Source organism: Onychomys torridus, chromosome 8 (assembly GCF_903995425.1).
Source record: "Onychomys torridus chromosome 8, mOncTor1.1, whole genome shotgun sequence".
Classification (NCBI taxonomy): domain Eukaryota; kingdom Metazoa; phylum Chordata; class Mammalia; order Rodentia; family Cricetidae; genus Onychomys; species Onychomys torridus.
The window spans coordinates 38,695,159-38,709,334 of NC_050450.1; the positions used below are offsets into that span (position 1 = coordinate 38,695,159).

Below are 14,176 nucleotides of genomic sequence, written 5' to 3' on the forward strand. Positions count from 1 at the left end.
GGTGGGGTGCAGCTCACTCTGTAAACCAGTCTTTCAGGAACTAACCCTCTCTGTGGATATCCCCAGTGACCTCATTGCTCTAGGCCTCTCCTCTTAAAGGTTCCAGTAGGGACTGGAGGTGTAGCTCAGTTGAAAAGTAACACACATATCATGCAGAAGGCCTTGGGCTCTATCTCCTGGCCCAAAAACATTCCATTGCTACACTTAGGACTAAGCTTGCAATACACCAATTCCTGGAGGACAATCCACATCTACACTAGAGCAATCCCCAGAACAATTTCAGACTCCTTATGGTAACCTCCCACTCCACACCATTGCTAAGAATGGTGGGTTAAGCCAACTGTGTGCCATGAGACTATAGGCCAGAGCTGCTCAGGAGACTAAGACAGGATTTAGGACTAGGAGACTGAGCCAGCCTAGGCTAACAAAGTGGGACCGGGTCTCAAAAAACCCAAGTAAAAGCTGGGTGGTGGTGGCAAATTCCTTTAATCCCAGCACTTGGGAGGCAGAGGCAGGTGGATCTCTGTGAGTTTGAGGCCAGCCTGGGCTACAGAGTGAGTTCCAGGAAAGGCTCCAAAGCTACACAAAGAAACCCTGTCACAAAACAAAACAAAACAAAACCCCATGTAAGGGGCTGGGGACAAGGCTCAGTGAGTAAAGTGCCTGCCGCACAAGCATGGGAACCTGAGTACAGAACACCAGTACTCAAGTAATAAAGTGGGTGTGGCAGCCTGCTTCTATAGCCCCTGTGCTGGGTGGAATTGGGGTACAGAAACAAGAGGACATTGGACATTGACACCCATGCACCCGTACACACAATCTGCAGGGCACAGCAGCATCCATCTGGAACCTGGGGGAGGGAATGAAGTAACAAGCAGGATCCCTCTGCCATACACATTCACTAACTCAACACAGAAGTCTCACAGTGGGGCAGAGGCTGGGTGGTACCCTACTCCCACATAGGTCATAGATACCATCTCTGAGAGCCCCCACATACTCACCCTTGGTGTTATTACAACTCCCAGAAGACACTTCCCTGGCAGAAGTGGAGATAGAGATAGGAACAATCCCAGAGCTTACGGACCAGCTAGCCTGGCTGGTTCTGTGAGCTCCAAGTTCAGTGAGATACTGTGCCTCAAAAAATAAGGTAGGCCAGGCGGTAGTGGCGCACGCCTTTAATCCTAGCACTTGGGAGGCAGGAGATCTTTGTGAGTTCGCAGCAAGCCTGGTCTACAGAGATAAATCCAGGAAAGGTGCAAAGCTACACAGATAAACCGTCTCGAAAAACCAAAAAATTAAAATAAGATGGGAGACTAGGCAAAGGCATGTTGCTGCCTTCTGATTCTAGCACTCTGAGGCAGAAGCAAGTGGATCTCTGTGAGTCTGAGATTTTTGTTGTGGTTTTTCGAGACAGGGTTTCTCTGTGTAGCCCTGGCTGTCCTTGAACTCATTCTGTAGACCAGGCTGGTGCAGAACTCAGAGATCCTCCTGCTTCTGCCTCCAGAGTGCTGGGATTAAAGGCGTGCGCCACCACTGCCACTACCACCACCACCACCACCCCTCAGAGGATTCCTACTAGCCTGGACTACAGAGTAAGACCATGTAGCTTGAGCTACAGAGTAAGATTGTGTATCAAAAGGTCCCAAATCAAAACAACAAAGGCCTAAACAAAACAAGGAGTGCTATTTAATGATAAAAATGCCTTCAGTTCCCTAGAACAGCCTGGAGCATAGTGAATGCTCAATGATTTCACTGAACTGAACACACTGTCCCCTCTTCTACCCTAGGAGGCCTGGCTAGGAGGCATTGTGAGTCATAGCTGGCAGACAAGTGGGGTGAAGTGGTCCAGAAATGGGGCCAGGCCTGGGACAGCAGCTTGGGCACCTCCACCAACCACATCTTCCAGGTGAGGAACAACTCGCAAGGAATGTCAGGGAACAGTCTCCTGGGGAGTTGTGACCTCAAGGATAGATGTGTAGGGGCTTCTAGAGGCAGTCTCCATGACCTAGATAAGGGTGGGGATCAATCAGCCTGCCTCTGCCCAAATGTGTGTTGATTTAATGAAGATGTGGCAGAGGGAACCCTGCCTGTAATCTTGACTCCCACCACCGGCAGGAAAGATCTTTAAAACAACACACCGTACTATCCGTACTTTGTAGGTGTTGGCAAAAGAGATAAGAAGCAGGTAGAATGGAACTCTGGGCTTTAGGATCCTTGAGGTAGTAGTCTGCTAGGAACAGAACTCAACTCTACTGTTCAGAATCTCAGTCTCCTTAAGGCTAGGCATAGGTCTAGGCCAAGACCCAGGATATCACTGACTTCACTGGACTTTAATATGCATGTCTTTCCAGTGGACCAGGAGCATCTTGAGGGTAGACAAAGGTTGTGCTGATGGTGCCCTCTGTGCAGACCAGACCTGGCAAGGAGCAGGTGCCAGTGTTAAGAGTATCACATAACCCAAAGATGGGCTTACGCCAGACACTCTGTGGAATCCATACTAAATCTGGCTTTGCGACCTTCAGCAGCCTCCCTTAAGGAGTATGTCTCAACTGTCCACCTTGCCTGTACTGCACGTCAGGATGCCCTGGCTCACCTTTCTCACCTACTTTCCTGCTTGCTATTCTCAGAACCAACCTTACGCCCAGGCTCTTGCACACATCTGGAACAGCCTTGCCTCACTGTCACACTGCCTCACAGCTCTCCATGACATCCCCATTCCACTTGCTGTCCTACTTGCTCGGCTACTGATCCCCACCTGTGGTCCCTGACAGCTGCATCTCAGAGAACCAGGCCTTTCCCTACATTATCTCTTACACACCCACAAATGAAGGGTCCTGGGGGAGTTGTTTTGGTGAACGCCAGTATGAATATGCAGGAATGGGCTCCCCCAGTGGCCTGGTGGTGGGGACAGCCTGTCCTGAGCGGGCCGCTCACCGGCCATTTGCTTCTCAGCAGTGCCACTGGCTCGCCTCCATCAATTCCAGGACAGCAGGGCTCCAGACACCCACGCGCTCCGCGTGGCCCACCCACACTTCGCCCTGGAGGCCTTCGAGTCCCTGGTCGCGGGCCACGCGAGCCACCTGTGGGAGGAGCTGCGGCAGTTCTGGGCCGACCACTTCTCGCGCCGCTTCTCGCCGCGGAGGCCGCCGCTGCGCCACTTCTCATCCACGTCCACCTTCTACCTGCTGGACCACCGCACGCGCCAGGCCGAGCTGGGGCTGAACTACGGCGCGCCGCGCACCCGGCTGAGCAACGAGGAATTCGTGTTCCGCGGCGGCCGCTGGACCGCGGAGGAGGAGAGTCACGCCCGCCCGCGGTCGTCGCCGCCCTCGTCCACCGGCCCGGCCTGGGAGCCGCCGATCAAGAGCCAGGTGCTGCTGGAGGAGAACAACTACCTGAAGCTGCAGCAAGAACTGCTCATGGACATGCTGACCGAGACCACCGCGCGCCTGCACCTGCTGGAGAAGAAGGTGGACGCCGATGTCGACCCCGAGGCCGCGGCGCGCGCCTGGCAGAGGAAGATGCGCAAGCACGGGGGCGCGGGCGTGCTTATGATCCCGACGCGCGCTCTTGAGTCGCGGTGACGCAATAAAGCCATGCAGAAAGCCGAGCTGTCACCTCGTCCGGCCGGTGGCTAGGGTGGCCGGTTGCCCGCGTGCCGGCCCGGTGCTCCGTGGTGGCGCTGCGTGCGGTCCAGATATTCGGGTGCAGGAGGCAGAGAGCGTGTGGCGCTCGGGCTGGGGAGAGGTGGGCAGACTGGGGGACGTTGCGGTTCACTTTTTCTTGATCCAGGGCCTTAAAGTAGTTTCTTGAAACCTTGGGTCCTGCTTTCCCGCACTTGCCAGAGTGGTTCACTTTGCTGTTTTCCATTCATGTCTCCGATAGGGTCTGATTTTCTCCTTTGAGGAATAAAGATATCTATTTGACTCAGCATTTTAAAAAATACTGTAATTCTAGCACTCAGGGGGCAGAGGCAGGTTGATCTGAGTTCCAGGCGAGTCTGGTCTACAGAGCTAGTTCTAGGACAGCAAGGGGTACAAAGAGAAACCCTATCACAAAAAACAAAGCGAACCAAACAACAACAAAATGCACTGGGGCCCCACAACCTCACACGTAAAGTGTGTGTGGCTATGCGTATAGCACATATATGGCATATGTGTATAGCACATATATGGCATATGTGTATGGTGCATAGATACATGGCAGGAAAGGGCTTGAGACACAGCTCAGTGCTAGAACACTTGTCTAATATGCAAGGCCGTGTGTTCAAACTCCATTACTTCAATAATTCATTTTTCAGTTAAGGATCTCACTATGCATGCTGGAGTTAAAGAGATGCGCCACCACACCCGGCAGCAAACAACTATTTAAACATGTTTCTAATAGATGGGAGGTTGTGGAAAGCTGATAAGACACATATGAGCCGCTGAGTCACAGCAAGGGGGAAATGGATTCGACTCTCTGCGGGGCTCTTCTCTAGAGACCAAATGCACATACATCCCTTGCAGAAAATCCCATAATGGGCAGTGAGCTCAGAAAGCAGAGGTCATAACACCAAAGCTGCTACCTACAGACAAGCACTCTGAAGGAGACCCCCCCACACACACCCTGCACGGCGGGGCTTCCTCTAGGACCCCAGACTAGACACAAACCACACCCAAACACCTGTTTTTCAGAGAGAGTCTTTATTAAGTGGGGAAGAAAAGAGTGGCCGCTTTCTGACTCAGGCAGAAAAACAGCAGCAAATGACCTTGCGGGTGTAATTTTTAAGAGGAGAAGAAGGGGAGGGCTGTGATTGATAGAATGGGCTGGGATGTGGGGTAAACAGAGAACAAGGGAAAGGGGGCAGGGGTATTTGTCCCAGAGGACAAAGGACTGCCTTCTGGATAGAGGAGACAGAAGTTGAACATAGGGAATGGGGTTTATAAAGGTAAGAGGGGAGCCGGGTGGTGGTGGTGCACACCTTTAATTCCAGCACTTGGGAGACAGAGGCAGGCGGATCTCTGTGAGTTCGAGGCCAGCCTGGGCTATAGTGTGAGTTCCAGGACAGCCAGGACTGTTTCGGAGAAACCCTGTCTCAAAAAGCAAAAAACAAAACAAAGGGAAAACCCATGCTAGGATGAAGTATTTAATTTTAATTGCGCATGTTAATTAATGTGGCCACAGGGGGCTTTTGATTGCTGGACTTCAATACTTTCATAGCTGGACCTTGGTAGTCAGCCTCAGGAGGAGGAAGTGGCCAAATAAGGGAATAGACTTTGGGGGCTAGCTTTCGGGATGTCATCTAAAGGTTTTTAGCAAGGTGGAGGGAACTGGGGGAAAGAGCAAGGCCTGCCAGAGCGACATCAGTAGGCCAGAGTCCCTTCACTACTTACTAGCTCAGGTAGCATACGGCAGCTGAAATTTGAGCAAGGGCCAGGAAAAATAGTCAGTGGTAAAGAGGGTGATACAGAATGGAGCACAGCATAAAACCAGCCACGTGTTCCTGGTTTGCACCCATGATCCCAGCTAGCACTTGGGAGTCTGAGGCAGGAGGATTGTTTCAAGTTCAAGACCAGACAGGGCTACATAGTTGCAGGCCAGCCTGGGCTACAGAATACATCCTTGCCTCAAATACACATACATACATAGGAACCCCAAATCAACCAACCAAAAAGGAAACAGAATGGACAGAGGACCCCTTATCTAAAATTACCTGGGACCAGAAGAATATCAGATTTTATTATTTTGTATTTTATGAAGTTTTTGTTTTGTGTTTTGTCTACATATATGTATTGCACCATATAATTGTCTTATGCTTTCTGAGGTCAGAAAAGGGCATCAGACCCCCTGGAACTAGAGCTAGGGGCTATGGGCCACAGGAATATTATGTGAACTCAGCTGGTTATGGCAAAGCCACTACCTGAAGGGATCTAGGAATTCCTTCAGATGAAGCCAAATTACAAGGAGCCTTTGGTGTTACTTGGCTTGTTATATATCAGCTGTCTTCTGTTATGAAAATCATGTGTGCCTTCATAGTTTTCCCAATTGACTTTTCCCTAAGAAAGGCTACCAGTGTGGACTGATCACTCTCTGGACATACACATTGCAGGAATTTGGAGAACAGCTTCAGGAAAGGCTTCCTTGCCCCCAGCTCATCCATTTCTCCCCTTTCAGCACTGGAATCAGATTCTCCCTTAGCCACTTTCAAGGACTAACAGAAATAACAGTCCAGACCACCACATGCTAGTCTCCTGATTCAAGGTAAATTCCACAAAGAGACACCGCCTGGGTGGGCCAGGTGGACCTTAAGTAATAGCTTTACTTCTCACCTAATCACTTTTTGGAATATAGACTGAACACATGGATCCCTTTTTGATATACTAACCTGTCATTAGCATTCAGTTGACCTCTTTTACCGCTCCCATTTTGGGTTATAAGAGAAGGCCTGACAGTCGCTGCCTTAGGAAAATTCTTTTTTAAAAAAATATTTTTATCTTATAATTAATTTACATATCAGCCATGGACTCCCCTGTCTTCCCTCCTCCCACCCCCTACCTTTTATGACTCCGTAGAATTCAAGCCTGGTAACCTTGCTCAACCAGGGGATTGCTATTGCTTGGGTTTATAAGTGGATTCCTGGGAGACTTAAGAGAGACGGGGAGGACTGAGAGGCGGAGAACGGAGAAGGAGAAGGAGGATTTTGACTATAGAGAACTTGTGGACAATATGGAAGATGAGGAAGAGTCAGATGGGGAAGTCCTATCTGGGTAAGAACGAGATGAAAAGGACCTAGATGAGGCAGAATTAAAACGAGAGAATTAAGATAGAACTTAGAGGGAACAATAGATAAGTATAGAGAGAAATCAGGCAAGAAAGGAGCTAGGCACGAGGATGGAACTGAAGCTGTGTAAACAGGAAGTTATCCCAGAGGAATTAAAGCAAGTGGACTAAAGAGCTCGGTGTGGATGCCCTGGGACTAAAGTTACATGGGTTGTGAGCCTCCTTATGGATTCTGAACCATTGAGCCATTGCTTTCAGCTCCTAAAACAGGGTCTCACTCAGTAGTCCAGTCACTCTTCGTTAGAATCACAGCAATCTCCTGCCTCAGTCTCCCAAGTGCTGAGGTTACAGGTGTGCACCACCACAACCCGACTTATGCAGCCCTGGGATCAGACTCGGGCTTCATGCATGCTGGTTAGCACTCATCAACTGAGCCGCTTCTCTAGCCCCAAGATAATAGGTCAACAGGGGAAAGGTTTGTCCATTCAGAGGTTTCAGCCAGTCTCTGGGTCCTTTGGCTGCACAGTGAAGCATGGTGAGAGCACATGGAGGACCAGCTCTGTTCAGAGGCAGGAAAGCAGAGCAGATGGGTCCACATCCCTTCAGGGACACGGCTAGTGACCAGCTTCCTTCTTCTAGGCCCCACTTCCTAAAAACTCTACCATCCCTGACAGTGTTGCAGGCTGACAGTCTTTGGAGATGGTGTTTAACAGTGTCCTCTGAGATCGAAACACTCCATCTTGCAAGGAAGCTCCTTAAATGGAAGGTAAACAACTCAAAATAGCGTAAGAACCTGAAACTGACCAGATTCACTAGCCCCTCCTCGCCATAAACAACACAAGTTGAGAGAGCTCCTCTCCGTGAACAAAGCTGAATTACACCAGAGACTCTCAGAGAGCTGAGCTGAGAAGACTCTGAAACCAGACCAAGCTGCCTGGAAGAAGCAGAAACCAGCTGAGCTGCCCAATAGAGGGTTAGACCATCTGAGGGCCAGGAGAGGCCACTCTGCAACCTGCTGAGCTGCCTGCAGGCTGTGCAGTGGGCTCCAGGTTCCCAGTTTTGTGAGCTGTCACTCATGCTGGGGTGGGCTTTGGCGATGCAGCTGTCTTTGAGTCATTTCTGCTCCTGTAAGTGACCCCTCACCTATATTCCTGTAGGTAACTACAACAGAACTCATTGTTCTACCAAATTGAACTTTGGTGGTATCCATACTTTGGTGTGTCATGGGTTCCCTAACTAGGATGAGTGGATATGAGTGATAACAGGAAGATTTTTGTTACACAGCAGGCATGCTGGCCTTCTGAGGGGCATTTCAGATCTAAACCAGGACAGTACAGAGTTCTGTACTGATGAGATCATGTTGTCACTCAAAACATGTCAGATTTGGGAGTGTTTTGGATTTCAGATTTTTTTTCAGGTTAAGCTGTGTTAGCAAAACACAAGAAACAGGAGCAAAATTGGTTTTAAAAATTTGTTAGCTTGGAAGTGGTGGCCCATGTCCGTAATCCCAGCACTCGGGAGGCAGAGGCAGGCAGATCTCTGAGTTTGAGGCCAGCCTGGTCTACAGAGTTCCAGGACAGCCAGAGCTACAAAGAGAAACCCTGTCTCAAAAACAATCTATAAACAAATATAATAAAATTAAAATTAGTTAAGGGTTTGGAGAGACGGCTCAGCAGTTAAGAGCACTTGCTGCTCTTGCAGAGGCCTGGGTTCAATTCTCAGGATCCACATGAGGGCGGGCAACAGTAACTCGGGTTCCAGAGGATCCGATGCCCTCTTCTGGCCCACACCGGCACTGCATGCATGTGGAACAGACTTAAACTCAAGCAAATAACACCCATCACATAAAAATAATAAAGGGAGGGCATTTCCTTGGCTGACTAGCCACAGGGATTTGCCTGTTTCTGTCTCACCAGGGCCTGGATGCAAGCACATGCCACCATACCTGGCTGTTTTCCCCCCAGTTTTTTAAAAAGCAACTTTATTGAAGTATAATTTACATGCCGAATTATACAACCACAATTGTATGTTACTTTGCCAGCCCCAACTCACAATTTTCTTATTTATAAGAAATTTGTGAGTTGGAGTTTGAATTTTTGGCCATTTCTTTTTTTTCAAGTTTTTCTTTTTTTAAATTTTTTTTTCATTTTTATTTTTCTTTTTTAAAAATTATAGGCCACAGTCATACTAGGGTCCCCCTGCTATATAGCCTCCCTGGTTCTGGGGGTTGCAGTCTGATTATTCTTTGCTTTATATCTAGAATCCACTTATGAATGAGTACATACCATGTTTGTCCCTCTGAGTCTGGGTTACCTCACTCAGGATGATTATTTTCTAGTTCCATCCATTTGCCTGCAAATTTCATGCTGTCATTGTTTTTCTCTGCTGAGTAGTAAGTACTCCATTGTGTATATGAACCACATTTTCTTAATCCATTCTTCAGTTGACGGGCATCTAGGTTGTTTCCAGGTTCTGGCTATTATAAATAATGCTATGAACATAGTTGAGCATGTATCTTTGTGGTATGATTGAGCATTCCTTGGGTATATGCCCAAGAGTGGTATGGCTGGGTCTTGAGGTAGATCGATTCCCAATTTTCTGAGAAACTGCCATACTGACTTCCACAGTGGTTGTACAAGTTTGCATTCCCACCAACAGTGGAGGAGTGTTCCCTTTGCTCCGCATCCTCTCCAACATAGACTGTCATTAGTGTTTTTGGTCATAGCCATTCTGACAGGTGTAAGGTGGTATCTCAGAGTCGTTTTGATTTGCATTTCTCTGATGATTAAGGATATTGAGCATTTCTTTAAATCTCTTTCAGCCATTTGAGATTCTTCTTTTGAGAATTCTCTGTTTAGCTCTTTAGCCCATTTTTTAATTGTTCAGTATTTTGATGTTTAATTTCTTGAGTTCTTTATATACTTTGGAGATCAGTCTTCTGTCAGATGTGGGGTTGGTGAAGGTCTTTTCCCATTCTGTAGGCTATCTTTTTTTTTTTTAATCTTATTGACCGTGTCTTTGTCCTACAAAAGCTTCTCAGTTTCCAGAGGTCCCATTTATTGTTGTTCTCAGTGTCTGTGCTGCTGGTGTTATATTTAGGAAGTGATCTCCTATGCCAATGTGTTCAAGACTACTTCCTACTTTCTCTTCTACCAAGTTCAATGTAAGTGGATTTATGTTGAGGTCTTTGATCCATTTGGACTTGAGTTTGTGTATGGTGACAAAGATCTATTTGTAATCTTTTACATATTGACAGTTATGCCAGCACCATTTGTTGAAGATACTTTCTTTTTTCCATTGTATAGTTTTGGCTTCTTTGTCAAAAATCAGGTGTTCATATGTGCATGGATTCATGTTAGGGTCTTCAGTTCGATTCCATTCATACCTGGCTTTTTTCATGGGAGTTCTGCAGATTGAACCTTGATTGTGCTGCTAGTGTTATCAACTGAGCCATCTCTGCAGCCTGAGAAGCACAACTCTTAAGAGGGGAGGGAACAGGAGTGTCCTACCCGAAAACAGGAAGTGCTTGTAAGAACTATGCAGGATAAGGGGGAGGAACAGATGTGACCACTGAGGGGCGGATACACAATGGCCATGCAGGAGGTACTCCTGGCTCTGGCAGGTTTTGCTCTCCCTTCTCCTCCATTCCCTCTGCCTTGCTAAAAAACCTTTAGATCACATTCCTGAAGCTAGCCCTCAAGGTCTATGCCCTTATTTTGACACTCCTTCCTCCTGAGGCTAGCTACCAAGGTGCAGCTATCAAAGTACTGAAGTCCAGCCACCAAAAGCCCCCTTTGGCTCACCTAATTAACATGCCCAATTAAAATTAAACACCACACCCTAACACAGGGTTTCCCCTTTTACCTTTATAATCCGCCATTTGCCTATGTGTGAAGTCAGTCTCTCTATCCAGAGCAGTTCTTCATCCCTCAGGGACAAATACCTCTGCTCTGCTCCCTTGTTCCTTCCCCTTCTCCCTCATCCTCTATCTCCTCTGTTTATCTTTTATTTCCTGCTCTCTGTCCCTCCTGGGAAAATAAATCTCCTTTGTGCTGAGTTTCTTTCTCATGCTCTGTAAGAGACCACCAAAACATGTAAGGCAACTGGGAGAAAACTGCATGTGTGGGTGCATGTTATGTGTTGATGCTGACTATGTGATATTTTTTTAAAAGATTATTTTGTGTGTGTATGTGCACAAGTGTGCCTGAGTTTACGTGTGTGTGTAGCTAGAGTTTTTCTGCCTGGTCCATAGTCAGGACAAATCTCTCTTACCTGCCAGTCCCACAGTCGCTCAGACCCAACCAAGAAAGCACACAGAAACTTATATTGCTTACAAACTGTATGGCCGTGGCAGGCTGCTTGTTATCTACCTTTTATATCTTAAATTAACCCATTTCTGTTAGTCTATACTTTGCCACGTGGCTCATGGCTTACCATCTTGCTTCTCATGGCAGTGGCTGGCAGCATCTCCCCTCAGCCTTCACTTCCCCGCCTTCTCCTCTTCCTTGTCCCGCCTACCCTATGCTTCCTGCCTGGCTACTGGCCAATCAGCACTTTATTTTAACCTATCAGAGCAACACATTTGACATACAGAACATCCCACAGCATGTGTGTACCACATAGGTGTGGTGTCTGTGGATGTCAGAAGGCACTGGAGCTTCTGGAACTAAACTTACATATGATTGTGAACTATTGTGGGTGCTGGGAACTGAACTTGGATCCTCTGCAAAAAAACAGCAAGTGCTCTTAGCCCCGAGCCATGTCTCCAGGGCATGATTGATAGACTGATCGATTGATTGATTTTGAGACAGGGTCTCACTATGTGGTTCTGGCTGGCCTGAAACTCACTATGTAGAAAGGCTGGCTTCCTGAGTGCTGAGATTCAAGGCGTTTGACACTACACCTGGCTTGGCCCGTCTTTCATAACACTCCAATAAACTCGTTACTATTGGCCCAGTGGGCTGTTCATCAAACATTGTCTCTCTCATGCCTACTTCCCTCGGTCATGCCTGTCCTTCATCTACTGTCTCATGTTCATGGTAACATCAGCCAGCAAAAACAAAATGAACAGCCACTTCAAGGTCCTGCTTTCTTCCCAGCTGCCATGAACTGAAAGTACCCTTGTACTATGGGCCAGAATAAATGAGTAAATATATAAGTAACTGAGCACAAAGATTCAGTCAGAAAAAAACAAACAGCTTTGGAGGCAGAGTGTGGCGGTAGTTGTACACCATTGTGAATAGACTTAACATTCCAAATTATACAGTCCCAATGCTTCCATCTCTAGGACTGCATAATGGGAAGGACATCATGTGCACACCTGTAATCCCAGTGCTCAGAGGTGCCAACAGGACAACTAGAAGTTCAAAGTCATTCTTGACTTGAGACTTTGCATAAAAACAAATCAAATGCAAACAAGCAGATAAGTAATAAAGTAAAATGGGGTGGGAGAAGAGGGCTAGCTCAGTTGGCAGGATGCTTGTCTAGAATCACAAAGCCCTGGGTTTGAGCCCCAGCACTAGAGAGGTAGAAGAGGAAGGAACTAAAGTTCAAGGTTATCCTCAGCTAAATATCAAGTTCCAGGCTAGTTCAAGATGCTGAAGATCCTGTATCAGAAGGGGTGGGGGGCATCTAGAGATATTGCTCTAAGTAAGAAATTGAGGAAATCTAGGCAGGATATGCAGAACCACAGTGTCTGTATCATTGCATTAGCTGTATTAACTACTACGACTGTATATTTTACTGTATTAGCTGTATTAATTACTATGTAGCTATGACCAAACTACCTAGTTAAAGAATAAAGGATTGTGTTTGGCTTTCAGTTTCAGAGGGTTAATCTGTAATTCCTTTGACTCATGGCTTTGGTAGAACATCATGGTAAAAGGAGTGTGTAAGACAGATTTTTTTTTTTTAATCTAGTGGCAGAGAGGAAGTAAAGTTATTAGTAACTTTTCTGTTGCTGCGATAAAATATTGTGGCCAAAGACAACTTAAGAGGAGAGTTTTGGCTGAAGAGGTGGATCAGCAGTTAAGAGCACTTGCTGCTCTTACATAGGATCTAGTTTCAGTTCCTAGCACCCACATGGTAGCTCACAACCATCTGTGGCTCAAGGGCCCAGGGATCTGATGCCTCTTTGGACCTTTACAGACTCCTGCATGCACTCAGTCACGTCCACAGTAAATATTTTAAAAAGAGGAGGGTTCCTTTTGTCTTATGGCTGCAGTCCACCATGGTGGGGAGGTGTGGCAGCACTCGGCAGTCACGGTGGCAAGAAAGAAGCTGAGGTAAACTGAAGTGAGTTTGTTCGAAGCCTGCCCCAAGGGACTCACCTCCTCCAGCAAGGCCGCACCTCCTAGTCCTTCCCAAACAGCATCACCACCTGAGGCCTAAGTGTTCAAATACCCAGTGGAGGCCATTTCTCATTCTAACCACCACAGAACAAATACAGAAGAGGCCGGAGCCAGGCATAGCCTCCAAGAATACACATGCCAGTGACCTACTCCCACCAACTAGGCCCCGCCTCCTGCCTTTACCACCTTCCAATAATGCCCTCTGTGGAGCTTTGAATGAGAATGGTCCCCATAGGTTCATATGTTTGACTGCTTGGGTCCCCAGTTAATGGGATGGGCAGCAGTAGGAGGTGTGGCCTTGTTGAAGGATGTTTGTCACTGAGAGTGGATTTTGAGATTTCGAAAGCCAGGCCCAGTGTCTTTCTCTTGGCCTGCAACATATGGAAGAGGCATACCCTCTCTGCTACTGCTCCGGCATCCTGTCCGCCACCACACTCCCTGCCATGATGACCATGGGCTCAGCTTCTGAAACTGTAAGCAAGCCCTCAATCAAATTCTTCCTTTTATTGTTGTGTTTGTTTGTTTGTTTCTAGACAGGGTTTCTCTGTGTAGCCCTGGCTGTCCTAGAACTCACTCTGTAGATCAGGCTGGCCTTGAACTCACAGAGATCCACCTGCCTCTGCCTCCCGAGTGCTGTTAAAGATCTGTGCCACCGCCACGCCTGGCAAATTCTTCCTTTTAGAAGTCGCCTTGCTCATGGTGTCTCCTCACAGCAATAGAACAGTGACTGAGACACCACCATATTAAGAATCCATCAAGAAGCTGGGTGCTGGTGGTGTACACTTTTAATCCCAGCACTAGGGAGACAGTCTCAGGTTCAAGACCAGCCCGATCTACAGAGTGAGTTCCAGGACAGCCAGGGCTACACAGAGAAACCCTGTCTCCAAAAACAACAACAACAAAATGCGTCAGGAGATTAATCCATCGTCCATCCAGTCAGGGCCCTCATGATCCAATCTCTGGCAATAACCTCACAGACACACCCAGAGTCATGTGTTACCATTCTCATAGGACCTGAAAGGTTAACAGTTACAATTAACCACCAGCATGGCATCCTTGATTTG

General features: G+C 47.5%; 1 protein-coding gene across 1 annotated transcript; it reads left to right on the forward strand.

Moving 5' to 3' along the window:
• Positions 1-1,851: 1,851 nt before the first annotated feature.
• Cby3 (chibby family member 3) lies at positions 1,852-3,756 on the forward strand. The gene is made up of 2 exons (XM_036195217.1): positions 1,852-1,906; positions 2,923-3,756. The coding sequence occupies exons 1-2, from the start codon at positions 1,852-1,854 to the stop codon at positions 3,582-3,584; spliced, it is 717 nt and encodes a 238-aa protein (XP_036051110.1). The 3' UTR covers positions 3,585-3,756.
• Positions 3,757-14,176: the final 10,420 nt, after the last annotated feature.

Coding starts and splice junctions, on each gene's coding strand:
- Cby3 (XM_036195217.1), top strand. CDS start 1,852: ATGGGGCCAGGCCTGGGACAGCAGCTTGGGCACCTCCACCAACCACAT. Junction 1,907..2,922: donor CCACCAACCACATCTTCCAG/GTGAGGAACAAC, acceptor GCCTGTCCTGAG/CGGGCCGCTCACCGGCCATT.